Source organism: Aristolochia californica, unplaced genomic scaffold (assembly GCF_029961685.1).
Source record: "Aristolochia californica isolate CCGP_79_NKW_82.1479 unplaced genomic scaffold, dmAriCali1.0.hap1 SCAF_14, whole genome shotgun sequence".
Classification (NCBI taxonomy): domain Eukaryota; kingdom Viridiplantae; phylum Streptophyta; class Magnoliopsida; order Piperales; family Aristolochiaceae; genus Aristolochia; species Aristolochia californica.
The window spans coordinates 26,081,844-26,095,093 of record NW_027181815.1 but is presented as its reverse complement, the minus strand read 5'-3'; the positions used below and the strand labels follow the sequence as shown (position 1 = coordinate 26,095,093).

Genomic DNA, 13,250 nt, shown 5'->3' with positions numbered 1-13,250 from the left:
TTATAAATTCAATTAATAGAGCTTATTAGTTTACTTTTTCCTGAGCAAGGGTTTTTGGGCGGTGATTACCACTAAAAACCTTGTCTTCATTGTGATGTGTGCATATGTGCTTGAGTTTTCACTTTTATTAGCACATTTCCACTTAAATATTTAATTTTCATTCTCAATTATAGTAATACCCTTCAATAATTGATATACAGGTAAACGGGTATAAAATAGGTATTATCCAATTTTGTTCCATTCAATAAACAACAAACAAAACAAACAATAAACGGGTTAAATTATTTGATTAACTATACATGTAAGTTTTTTATTTTATTTTTATTCCGTTTGTTGGCCTAGGTGGTTTCTCTCAAAAGGCAAGGAGACAATGCGTTTTTGTTCTCAATGTTTCCCTAATGCTAGTCACTATCCAAAAACCCTTGCTTTGGAAAATTCTACTATTAAGCTAGTCAATTTTTTAAACAACAAAGAATGTAATCGAGCTTGATTCAGCTAGGAATGCCAAGGGATTTGAGAGAAGATTTGAAAAAAATTGGTTTTTTCTCTCAAAAGGGTATATTTGAAATTTCAAATATAAAAGCCTTTTGTAAATTTTTTGGATTGCAATAAATGCTTAGTTATTTTTCTCCGACGAATTTGGTAGTATATGATCCCATCAAAATAGTCATGTTTTAATCGTTTTAAAAAACGTACAAAAAATGTTGATCAATCTATGAAAAGGTAGGATTTGTCAACTATGTATAAGGGGTATATTCTTTGAGTTCCCTGAGCATGTTGATTGATCGAGCATCACTCAATAAGTTTTTCAACCTTTTACAAAAGATTGATTAATTACGCCTCATTGATTGATCGATCATGCTTTATAAAACTAGTCAAAGAGTGTTTTGTATGATTGATCATGCCATAGTCGATGATCGATTATTTTTATAATTCTTTGCAGCATTCAATATGATCGATCATGCCAGTACTGAAGATCATTCATGTTTTATAAGTTTTGCGTGACTGTATTCTGGATGATCGATGATACCTATACAAATTGATTGATCATACTTTATGCTAGTGTACCAATTTTATATCTAAGCATAATATAAGCTATGTTAAGGGATTGAAACTTTTCAAATCATTTGTATGCATCGATAAAACATGGTTTTGAAGAAATTTCATGGCCTAAAGCTTCAATGCTCTTAAGAACCTTAGGATGGAAGGAAATTACAACTATTAACTCCTTTTTGTAAAGTTTTGTTATCAAAATATAGATGAAGTAAATATTATTTAGTATACAATCTGGTAATATTGATAAAATGGAGACAGCTACCCGCCACCGTTCATCCCCCTCTTTGCCTTCGTAGCATCGCCTACCTCACCGAGTAACCTATTTAAATTCAAGAGACGGAAGACAGAAAATCAGAAAATACGTTTTTTTGCATCAAACCTAGGAGAGAATTTGGGGCATTCTCTTGGTTGAATTTATTTTCTCACCGAAGGGCTGTTTGTCGTCTCTATTCACTTCTCGCGACTTTCTCTATCGAATGCATCATCTGCTGAGCGCTTATCCGGTGCAAGCAATCAATCAGCGTGTAATTCTCTCTGTCTTCGTCTTTTGATTTTAGAGTACCTTTTTTTTTCTATTTTCTTTCTTCTGTTACTAATTTTTTTCTTTTTGCCGACTCTTACCTCGCTTCAAATCGATTTGATAGGACCAAAGATGCTACTTCAAACGGCCGTCATCTCGATGTAGTGTCCAATGTAGCAGAGTTGCATGGATTCGCAATTTAATTCTGAGGCTTTGAGAATTTCTCAGGTTTAAGTGGGTTTATGTGAAGTTTTTGCGTTTTGATATCAAGATGTTCATGCTCTACAGATTTCTGTTTTAAATTTTTGGTCTTTATTCAATTTTTAGGTTTCAGGTTCATATTCACATATTCTGATTGAGGTTGACCGTCTGATCGTTAATTTTCTGATCATGTATTTTATGCTGCTGCATATTACAGGTTGTCTATTGTATTTGATTTTGTCTATTATCATAATGAGAATGGAGAGGCTTTTCGTGATAATGGAGAAATAGTATCATGGATTCTTTTTGTTCTGTGAAGTTATATTCACAGAGAATTTCCCAATCAATTGATGCATTTTTTTTTAATGTTATGGTTTAATTGGAGACAAAATTCTAGTTTCTTATCAGTTCTGGAATTTATGTGAACCACATCTGCTGTTCAGTTTCAAGCTTCTTATGTGATCTATGTCTATATTTCCTAATTTTTTTGGTATTTATTGAGTTTGGTATTCTTTTTTTCCTTCTGATGATAGGAACTGCCATTAGGGCTTATTTGTGATTGTCTATTATACTGGTGAAGAAATTGACAATGCTGTTGACTGTTTTTTATGCTTTTGCCTCTCAATGGTCTCATGCTAGTTTTAGTGGGTAGCGAGGGATCGATTATTCTGCCGCTCATATTGGCTAACAATGAACATGTAACAGTTATAACTAATTGGATAATAAATCTTAGTTCCATCTTAATTTTAAAGATTAGAAAAAAACTCAAATTCCTGACTACAAAGTCTTTTGGAGAAAGATAAAGGTTGTTTGATTATGTACTTTCCTTTCTACTTTTGACCACTCTATATAAGAAGATGGAGTATGAGAGTACTCGTTCACAGCTGCCCAGAATATTCTTTTGAAAATTTGAAATTGTCAAAACATATTTTTAAGATTACTCTTACTGTGTGAAAGATCCTTTTTGGTTTTTTTCATTTGAGATGAAACAAAACCTCGACAATTGAGAAATTTAGATTCTTTTGAATTAGACAAGTAAATAAGAATGTACTGCAGACCATACTACAAGCTCATCGGCTAAATTTGTTGTTAAATCATTTTCAGAAAAAAATTCAAAGTGGTGGAACTTTATTAAACCAAAATAAAGCACAACAAAGGAAGAGAGAGAACAAACCTCAAGACTTGAAAGGGAAAGAGAGCTGTCCTTTATTGTTGGTGGGAAATTTTCTCTATTAGGTAAAATAGTTTGAAAACATTAGGTTGTTGTATATAATGCAGGGAATAGATAATTATTTGGTGACTAAATTGTTACTTTTTGCCTCCAGTCCTGAAGATTTTCTGGTTGATCAAGAAGTCTATGAAGGGACTTGTTTGCTGCTGCACTTTGTCAAACCTACATAATTTGGCATTCAGGCTGTTTCCCAGGATGGACATTTTTGTTTTAATTAATGGGCTCCCCCCATGAGAAGCTTCTCTAGAAATTGAGTTGTTGCACATGAAACACCATCTGTGGCTGGTGAGTTTCTTTCAGTTCCTATATTTTTTACTTTCGAGGCAAACCCTTCTTGATAAATTACTTATTTTGTTAATACCATATTTTCTTGTTTCTGCATGACTTCTTCCATGGCATTTCCTGCCACTTCTTTATTGTGGTTGAGAAGATTTGATTTGGAATGGAATTTCACGACATGCTCTTATCTATTCTCTAAATGCATCAACATGCTTAACTAGTCTATCTTCTCCGTATCTCCTTGTTGTTATTACTTATTGCCTGGATACATTAATGCTACAACTGGTCATAATGGTTTTGCTTCATTTTTTTTCCTTCCTACACCCAACACCCTTGTCACTTGAACTAACATGTTATTGCAAGTTTGCATCTTAAATTTTAGTTTATTTGAACCTTTAAGAACTTCGTTCACACATACTTAACTAGTGTGGTGAGCTCTTTTGGCACCGGCACCAGAAAATGAGAGGGAAGAATGGCTCTCTCTCTCCCCCCCTCTCTCTCTACACAGGTTAGGAAGCTTCTTCTCCAAAGAAAAGGTGGGTTTACATTTAAAAGCCTCAAAAACGTTTTACAAAAGCGGCTTTCTGCTTTCCATAAGAACTTTACAGAACCTTCTCACCACAAAGAGAAGACCAAAAACTACAACTGTACATGGATTGACATTCTCATTTCACCCCATATTGGGTGAAGCTGAGAACCGATTCCTAACTGAGACTGCCTCCAGGTCATCGCTACATCGGCTCCCCATCATTGACACTGCAGGTGAAGGACCCCCACACTTAACACAACTGAACCTCGCCGAAACCACTTCCGTATCAGGTACTCCTGCACATCTTGTATGCTGCCAAACCCCACAACTATCACAGGCCAACATTCTTTCACCATCGTCATCTTTGGCTCCACATGTGCAATCAACAATCCAGTTGTCGGTTCCACGCTCCATTCTAAATCGGTAGAGGCTATGGATTGAGTGACATCTCCCACGAACCCTCACCGAACCTTTTAGCCCAACAAGTAGCTTCACTTGAGTTGAATCATCGAGATGGCCATAATCAAGTAATTGTTCAGCCTGGAACCTCCTGAATAGAATATAAGCATCTTGGAAAGCTATCGTTGCCTCTCGTTTGAGATCTCCCACTGTAGCAGTAATTGGTAAAACAATATGCTCGGGCGGTGGGACTGTATAATCTTTTGGTTGATCAATCAGATCTACTTGACAAAGCAATTGTATTGCAAATGGATTTGGGATTGTGTGATATTGGGAATCATAATGTTTCAAGAACTGCTTACAGTCAAGGAGCTTAACAGCAGAACTAAAGGCAAGATCCCTGGTAGAACGAGGTCCATAGTTGGACATGGTTTGAGGATAGAGAAGGGCATCGTGTAAGAACTTGAGGTCTCGGAGTAATTGAACTTCAGACGGGCAATTTGGAATTTCTTCACAAATCATCAAACAACTTTGAGCATCAGATTGAGGTATGCTGACCGAAAGTAGAGTTCCAACACTCAGCCTGGAGGAGATTTAGAAACAGCAACAGAGACATTAGATGACAATCACAAAGAGTCAGCAATCCAGTGTTTAAGTAACAATTTGAGAAGAACAATACCTGTACTCGACCACATCTGTCTTGGGATTTCGCTGAACTTCAACATGCATTCCATCAAATGACCGACCACCTAACAACTTCAAGCAATAATCGAGCAGCTCCGGTGGCCCTGCCCTGCATACTGCTCCCCTCAGTGCCCGCCATGACACCCAGTGACACCTCCCAACTGCACGAAGAACTTTAATCATCGCAGCTTCCACCCTACTCACATCTACCTCCGACCACAGGCACAGGGGCAAAGAAAATTGGCCGGGTCCGGGTCTCTTCCCATTAACACCAGCTTGCTTGTGTATGCTGCTCATTAGACTCATAATGAATCTGAAAAGATCCCTTACTGTTTCAAGTCTATGTTCCGATAGAGACCAGTAGAAAGCCACTATATCTTGGAGACGGCTTCTTGGGCCTCGTCCATGTGTAAAGAAAGGACTTAATGGCATGTCCATGAGGACTTTCACCGCTGTTTGGTAAGCATCCAAGGTCAAGCCAAAACTACCAGCTCCAAACTCGTAACCCCAGTTGCCATACCACGGTTGGCCCTTGGTCACTGCATGCAACAACCGAAATTCCATTCCATATTTCTTGGACACGTCCATAACACTGACCTTCCTGCATATACAGATTATCATTAGAATTCTTGAATGATTTCTTATTTTGTGCCCTTTCTATTTGCAATCTAAGAAATCCTAGTGATGACACAGGAATGATAAATGTTGTAAAAATCAGCAGTTGGTGTGCCTTGGGTTTTGAATACAAGACCACCACCATTCTCTAGAGTTTTTTCTGCTCCACAATGGTATTTTGAAATACTTCATCTGATTAACACGTTCCAGTTTTTAGATCCACTCATTCTGGTGCATGACAAACGGTGGTGAATCGATCTTTTTAGTTTGTTCAATTGCTCAAATACTTCAATTTCCTTGGAAAGGGAGAGCTCGGCACTTCAAGTTCCAATTACAGGAGTTGGTTAATGAAGCCAAAGAGGAAGGAGCTGAACAACAGCTCACCTGACACGGAGCATTTTACACAGCCGATCCCAGAAGTCCATGATATCAGACCCGGATAGAAACTTAGATCCACCTTCCCTTCCATTTACTCTGAGAAGGTGGCCATACCCATTAGCATGCACCACGCCATGCAACAGATGGGTTGAATCCTCCAGCTGGAGGTAGGCCCAGTCTTCGTGGTCGTCAGGAGTAAACTCATAGTTACATGTCTTACACCTGCAACATTAACTGTCAGTTCATAGAAGGATTGAAATAAATTCAAATTTTGAATGGTAACAAATCGATTACACAGAAGCAGACGAAAATCAGAGAGGAACGACATTGAAAAAGAGCTAGTCACCTGGAGTCCAAGGAGAGGAGCAAAGCTCCACATCTCGTGCACGCCTGCTGATGCCCATCGACAGACCTGTTATCTGACCGAATAATGAAGTGGTAACGCTTTCCACACACCGGATGACCACTCCAACCTGAATAGAAAGCGACAAAATAAATCCTAAATTAAAGATTTTCAAACCAGTAATCTTGGGTCACTCCTAAAGAGATTACGCTCTCGTTTTCCTTCCGTTGACCACTATTAGGAAAAAAGGAGTTGCTACAGGAAGTCTATCTCAGCCAACAAGGCATAGTGGGACCCACAAGCAAGTTTTGTCGCCCGCGTCACCTATCGTCGTGATTGGAACGCTGGAGGAGACTCGTCCGACATGGTTAACCGCTAATAAGGGAAGACATTGCCCCTCTACCCCACACCAAATGAATAAATACCGAACGTCCATAGGGATTTTAAAAAGTCGCTTGTGGCTATTCAATGGCCAGGATTACTCGGCAAGAATCGAAGGTCAGATTTGCTTTAGGCCTCCGATCAGTATTCAGTAATCGGCAACGCGAGCTCAGTGGATCGGGAAGTCTCTCATGCGCATCTCATGGTAAACCTCTCCTCCCATCAGAATGCTTTACTAAAAAAAAGTACGAAAGGAAAAAGCCAGCCGGCGGTCGGTTTCAACGTATCCAGAAAGCTCGAAGTTCGGTGGACTCGGGAGAAGGAGAGTTGGCCGGCGGTCGGTTTCACCGTATACAGGAAGCTTGAGGTTCGGCCGGGTAACGAGTCGACTCGGTAAAACGATCCAGAAAAGGTGGGTCATACTCACCAACAACTCGGCACTGGTCGCAATAGACAGATCTGGACCTCGTGACGTCCTCCTCGACGACGTCGAGAGAGACGATCGGCGCCGGCGACGACGAATCCGCACCTCCGCTCGTCTCCACATCTCCGATCCGGAAAGCGATCTGCCACGTTAGCAGGTGAGGCACCGCCGACGGAGAGAAGAGGGACAAGGGCGGCGGGAGCCTGGCGTGCTTCGAAAGAAAGGCTTTCACGTTCGTCCTGAACGGACCCTCGTAGACGCCGGCAAACTCGTCATCGGTTACTGGAAAAGTTAAAAAGTCACAAAGATCCGCGGTCACGCGCCTCTTCAACCGCTTCACGGGGCGACCATTAACAACCATGGCTAGATCCAGAGACGTTTCTTCTTAAAAAGGAAAGGAAAGGAAAGGAAAGGAAAGAACAACGTAGGAACTCCAGAAAATTTTCAAAATCCTCCGGCAAGGGACGGAAAACGACCGGTATATTTCTTCTCCGACTGCAAAGAAACAAAAACACAAAAAAAAAAAAACAAAGCAAGAAAAGGATAAATCAAGGCTGTTTTCGTTCGATTTGATTGTTTACAGAGAGAGAAAGAGAGAGACCAGGGCCAATGTTTCGATCGTAAAATCTGGATAAAATCAGGGGCGTTTTATTTTTTCCCCGATATTTCTCTTTCTTCGTTGGTGTTAGAGAGAGAGAGGGTAAGACTCTTCTAGGGTTAGGGTTTCTGAAACAAGAAGAGACGTGTACTAATTAGGGATCCCTCGCCTTTCTGGCTCTTCTCTCACTTTCTTTATCAGGGAATTGCGAAGTCGAGTCGGTTCTGTCGGAAGCCGGGGCAATATTGTCACTTTATTTGTATTGTTTGACCGTCTGACCATTTTAATATTCATTATTTCGAAAAATGAACCGCCATTCCTTTCGAATTTGAAAGGGACAGCTTATCCGTAGTTCCCCTTACTGTGCATGTCCACCTTAAACTGAACTCCTCATCCATCTATTTTGGATATTTTAATTTTTTAGAATTAGGCTATAAATGACTGGGCTAGTTTTGACCCGGGCAACCCCTTAATTATTCTAGTTTGATTGGGTAAGAGACTAAAAATAGTTGGTCAGTAATTCTTTACACCTAATTCCACTGGAGAGGGAGTTGAAGCAAGACACCAACCACCGGAAGGCCGTCAATTACAATGGCCCTCGTTCTACACGGAAAGAGTTTTCTGGATTATCTTAAAGAATCTCCTTTAGGACATGAAAGTACGGATGCACAATGACGAAAACACCCTTCCGGGATGCGAAGGCCTTTGGGAAAGGAAGAAGGCGACACAGCTTAAATTTAAGGTCGAAAATGCCCTTGTGACTTGCCAAATGAGTCTCGATATTTTCAAGTTTGAATGGGTAAAACCGTAAATAAAATCGTTGACGCCTTTCCACGTGGCGTGGTTGATGCATTAAACGGAAAAAACATGGACTTTTGGAATATTTCTTAAGAGGGAAGTAAACTTGGATCTTCATCTGATGGTCTGCAAAGCTGGAGCCAGCTCATCATCCGCCTTGGACTTACGCGTGGCGACCGCTCGATGTGGAAAACGAGTGGTTGAGATTGTATCAGCCACGGACTTGGCTGGGGTTGGGACATTATTCCAATTGCTCAATAAACGTAAACTATTAGACCTTAGAGTAACCATTGAGAGAAATGAGGCAAGTTAGCTACACCAAAGTTTCTCATTTTAAATAAAAAATTATTATTTTTTATTTGAAAAACTGCTAACTCTAATCAATGTACACGAAGATTACAATTTGGCACCCAAATTTATAGGATCGAGTTTGAGTTAGAACCTAACTAAAACTTTAGGGTTATCTTTTGAGTGAAGCTCGAACATAGAAGGGTCAACTTGAATAAGGAGATGAACTTCACCCGCATTATTTAGTTCATCTGATGTCCAACACCTAGTTTATGTTGATGAACTAGATGATTCGAAGATGACACCCAAGGTTTAATTTCCAGAATCAGGATTCCTTAGTTTTTTTGGAATCATCCGGATGAAGCATCATGATGCGTTGTCGCAGGAAGCCGAAAATTTTCTTTTCCTTTCTCTCCCACTCTCTTCTCACTCAATCTCCGTCTTCCTTTCACATTTTATTCCCCCTCTCGGCCCCTCTCTCTCTCTCTCTCTCTCTCTCTCTCTCTCTCTTCTCCCTCTCGGTCTATCCCAGCATCTTCGTCGCAGCACGCTGCTCAGTCGCATCGCCTCTATTGCAGTGACTCTGGCGTAGCGTTGTCCCCGTCGCAGCCCTCGCAATGCCCCCTTTCCCAATCAGAGTGCCTATGTTGCAACACCTTCAACGTGGCGACGTCTCCGTCGTAGCGCCGTGAGGAAGAAGACGCATTGCTACCGATTTAATTTTTCTTAAGTTAGGAAAGATTAAACCAACATGGGTTCTGCCCTAGCACTAATAGGAAATTTTAATATTAGTGATTTAATAGTGGTAATTAAAATATTATTAAATAAAGTATTTGATCAATTATTTTGGTTTAATTAACCCATGTTTATAATTAATAAATCAATGGTTTTAAATTTAACAGAAAAATATTATTAATTAATAATACGTAAAAATATATAGTGTGTTAAAGTTAGCATTTGATCAATTATTTTTGTTTAAACATTCATTTTTATGTTAAAGTATATCTTATGTTATTAATAAATTAATAACTTAATTTATTATATTCATTTATGTTATTTTTAACTTTATTTATTTTTTTATAATTAATCATGTACACAGTTAATTGGCTCACGTAATTACTATATTAATGTATAATAAACTGTAATCATTAAATAATATAATATCTAATTTAATTAGTTAGTATATTAATATATTTTAATTATACATTAAATTACTTATTAGTGTAGTAATCATGTTTGCTTTACCTAATTTGAGGTTTAATATATTATTACAAGTTACTCATTTTTTTGTTTTTGATATTTTCCTCATTTTGGGGCACTAACACTGGAAACAATTTTACTGTAAAGAAACACATTTTCTATCATTCAGAGAACCTGCCCAATCTACTTCTATAAAGCTTTCAACACTAACATGGCCATGACATTTATGACATTTGTATAGAACTCTAACAACACACTTAGTGCAAAGGAAATGCTAGGCCTAGTTATATTGAGATATATCAATTTCCCTGCCTAGTGTTTGGTAATTCCTCGCATCAACATTCTTTCAGTCCCAACACATAATTTCACATTAGGACGACACCGGAAATGGGAAGGGCCATCTCCAAAAGCAACAGAAACAACCGTGTAGGTTCTCTGCTCTGGCAATTTGAACTCCGGTGACCTCCTTCTCGCCGTTGATATGTACTGACTGCTGCTCCCTGGATGTCATTCCCCAAACTTCAAGGCAAAGAGAAAAAAAAATCTGATCCAAAGCAGAGCAGCAGCAAAACCATGTCGCCCCACTACATTGTTCTCGTGTGAAATCACCAATAATGATAGGAATATCCAATTAGAATTCTCGGGCAATCCATCGCGACGTTCATCTGGAAGGCGAGGATTCTCTAGCCAGCTTCACCCCTGCTTCTGTTATGACTTAGGAATCAGGAGAAAACCAAGTTTTCTTGTGTCGTCTATCCCCCCTTCCAATGATTTTTAAGCTCCTATCGTTGGACAGAGTCGGACATGGCATTGGTCCCTCCGGTCGGTACACTGGATCTTCAGATACGCAACTGGAGTGCGTTAATGTCAAGCTTCTCGTCGCACGGTTCTCATGGATTTGGAGTCTGGAGCCATGCAAAGTGTCTAGACCGGACCAGATGGACGGATTTTTTGGCCCGGTAACTTCATCTCTGGGCAATCGGGTGAAGAAGACAACTGGGCAAACGAGCACTACACGAGGGGGCAGAGTTGATTGACTAGGTTGTAGATGTTGTCCGCAAGGAGGCTGAGAACTGTGACTGACCTCGCCGGGAAATCAACTCCTCCGACTTGAACTCTACCATCCTGATGAAGGAATCCTTCTTAGATTCTTAGATTCTTAGATTCTTAGATTCTTAGATTCAATTTTTAAGAGTCATCATCATTGTTGGTCTTTTTGTGTTTGCAACAGAGAATTTGAAGTTTGATTGTGATTATGGTCTTATTGTCTTGCTCATATTATCTTATGCAGGTTAGAAGTCCTAATATTTGTTTTTGTTTTTGTTTTTGTGATTTGATTTGGAGTCTCCTCTCTAGCGTTGTGTCTTGCTTTTCTACTTTAATTGCTTATTTTCTACTTTGTACTTATGCATATCATGTGTAGATTTCAGTATTCCATGGTAGAACATTTTGATTAAGGTAGTGGGAAAAGGAAGAAGGGAGAAGAAGAGTGCAAAGGGAGACGATTAGTGAGAGAGAGAGAGAGAGAGAGAGAGGAGTGATTGATGGTGAAAGAGGGGAGGATTAGAGACGTGAGCTTAGATGTCTTAATCCTCTCTCTTAAGCTTTATTTATAGGCGTCAATAATATTGTAATTATAAGTATACCCTTCACCCTAATAGGTGTAAATAAAAGACAAAAGATCATAGGTTCATTACATCAATGACACTCAAGCTTTATCATATTTTCTAATGCTCCCCCTCAAGTTGGTGGTGAGAAGACATTGTATATCCCCAACTTGGTGTATGTGGTGGAAAGAACTTTTGAACTAACTGATTTTGTGAGTATATCAGCAAGTTGTCTGTGTGATGAGATATGTTTGAGACATATAATACCTGCTTGCAGCTTCTCTCTAACAAAATGACAACCAACTTCGTTATGTTTGATTCTCTCATGAAAATCGGGTTAAAAGCAACGTGGATTGCAACTTGATTATCATAGTAGAGTTCCATTGGGCCACTTTTGTTGAATCCCAACTCTCCTAGGAGGGTTTTAATCCATAGAACCTCGCTATCGCATGTGCCATGGCTCTATATTTGGCTTCGACACTGGATCTCGCAACTATATTTTATTTTCTACTCTTCCATGTAACAAGGTTACCTCCAACTAGAGTAAAATAACCCGAGGCGGATTTTCTATCATCTGGAGATCCAACCCAATCTACATCGACAAAACTTTCAATGTTGAGATGACCATGACACTTATATAGAAACCATTGTCTTGGAGGATTTTTCAAGTATTTGACGATTCTCTCCAATGCCTACCAATACGAAATCTAAGGTTTATGCATGTATTGACTAACAATACTAATTAAAAAGGAGATATTGGGTCTAGTCACAGTAAGATAAATTAACTACCCAACCAGTCTTTGGTACTTGCCCACATCAACATCTTCGCCAAAACATGTACATAATTTTGCATTTATATTCATAGGTATCAGCAGAGCGACAACTCATCATTTCTATACTTCGAGCAAGTCAAGTACAAATTTCTTCTATGATAGAATAATGTCATGCATGAACTGATGGAGTTCAATACCAAGGAAGTACTTGAGGAGTCCCAAATCATTTGTCTTAAAATTCACTACATATCTTATATTTGACTTGACTGATGTTGTCGGTATCACTACCTGTCAAAATAATATCATCCACATACACAAGAAGTAGCACCACACTTTATTAGTGAGTTTAAAAAAATACAAAATGGTCCACAAAACACCTTGTGAACCCAAATCGAAGAAAACATAACTTGACTAAACAAATCACCAAGTTTGATTCTCATATAGAACTGTAATCTCTTCATTCATAGCCGCTTTCCATCCTGGATACTGAAGGACCTCCTGATAAGATTGAGGAATAGAAATAGAAGAAATAGAGGCAAGGAAGTGATAGTAAGATGAAGATAACAGATGAGTCGATAAAAAATTGGAGAAGGGGTGAGAGGTAGATGGTCGTGTGCAAGACCTAGGCTCTTTCTGAAGAGCAATCGGTCGAGTATCAAATGGAGGACCAAAAACATGAGGAGGAGAACTAGAAGGAGAATTTACCTCAAAAGGATGTGGAGATTCCACAAGTGTGGTATCAACCAATGCTTTTGGGGGCTGAAAAGATAAGTCATCTTGACGATAAGCAAAATAGACTTAGGAAACTCATTAGCAGGAGAGAAACTAGGTGGTGCACCAATGGACAAATAAAAAGGTTGCTTTTAAAAAAATGTAACTTCTTTGGATACAACCATCTTCTTGAGTGAAAGATTATAACATTTGTATCATTTTTTAGTACAAGAAT

General features: G+C 39.0%; 1 protein-coding gene and 1 long non-coding RNA gene across 4 annotated transcripts; one reads left to right on the top strand and one right to left on the bottom strand.

The window, feature by feature from the left end:
• The first annotated feature begins 1,319 nt into the window (after positions 1 to 1,319).
• On the top strand, positions 1,320 to 5,999 carry LOC137949753 (uncharacterized). Of its 3 annotated transcripts, XR_011111889.1 has the most exons (5): positions 1,320 to 1,580; positions 1,701 to 1,804; positions 2,882 to 3,013; positions 3,103 to 3,293; positions 4,012 to 4,101. It is a non-coding gene; the product is annotated as an uncharacterized lncRNA (long non-coding RNA). The 3 variants fall into 3 exon arrangements; XR_011111888.1 differs by lacking the exons at positions 2,882 to 3,013; positions 4,012 to 4,101 and adding an exon at positions 5,732 to 5,999; XR_011111887.1 differs by lacking the exon at positions 2,882 to 3,013.
• On the bottom strand, positions 3,794 to 7,808 carry LOC137949752 (PHD finger protein At1g33420-like). The gene is made up of 5 exons (XM_068795929.1): positions 7,044 to 7,808; positions 6,239 to 6,365; positions 5,899 to 6,114; positions 4,895 to 5,500; positions 3,794 to 4,798 (listed from the first exon to the last, which is right to left on the bottom strand). The coding sequence occupies exons 1-5, from the start codon at positions 7,399 to 7,401 to the stop codon at positions 3,958 to 3,960; spliced, it is 2,148 nt and encodes a 715-aa protein (XP_068652030.1). The 5' UTR covers positions 7,402 to 7,808; the 3' UTR covers positions 3,794 to 3,957.
• Between the last annotated feature and the right edge of the window lie 5,442 nt (positions 7,809 to 13,250).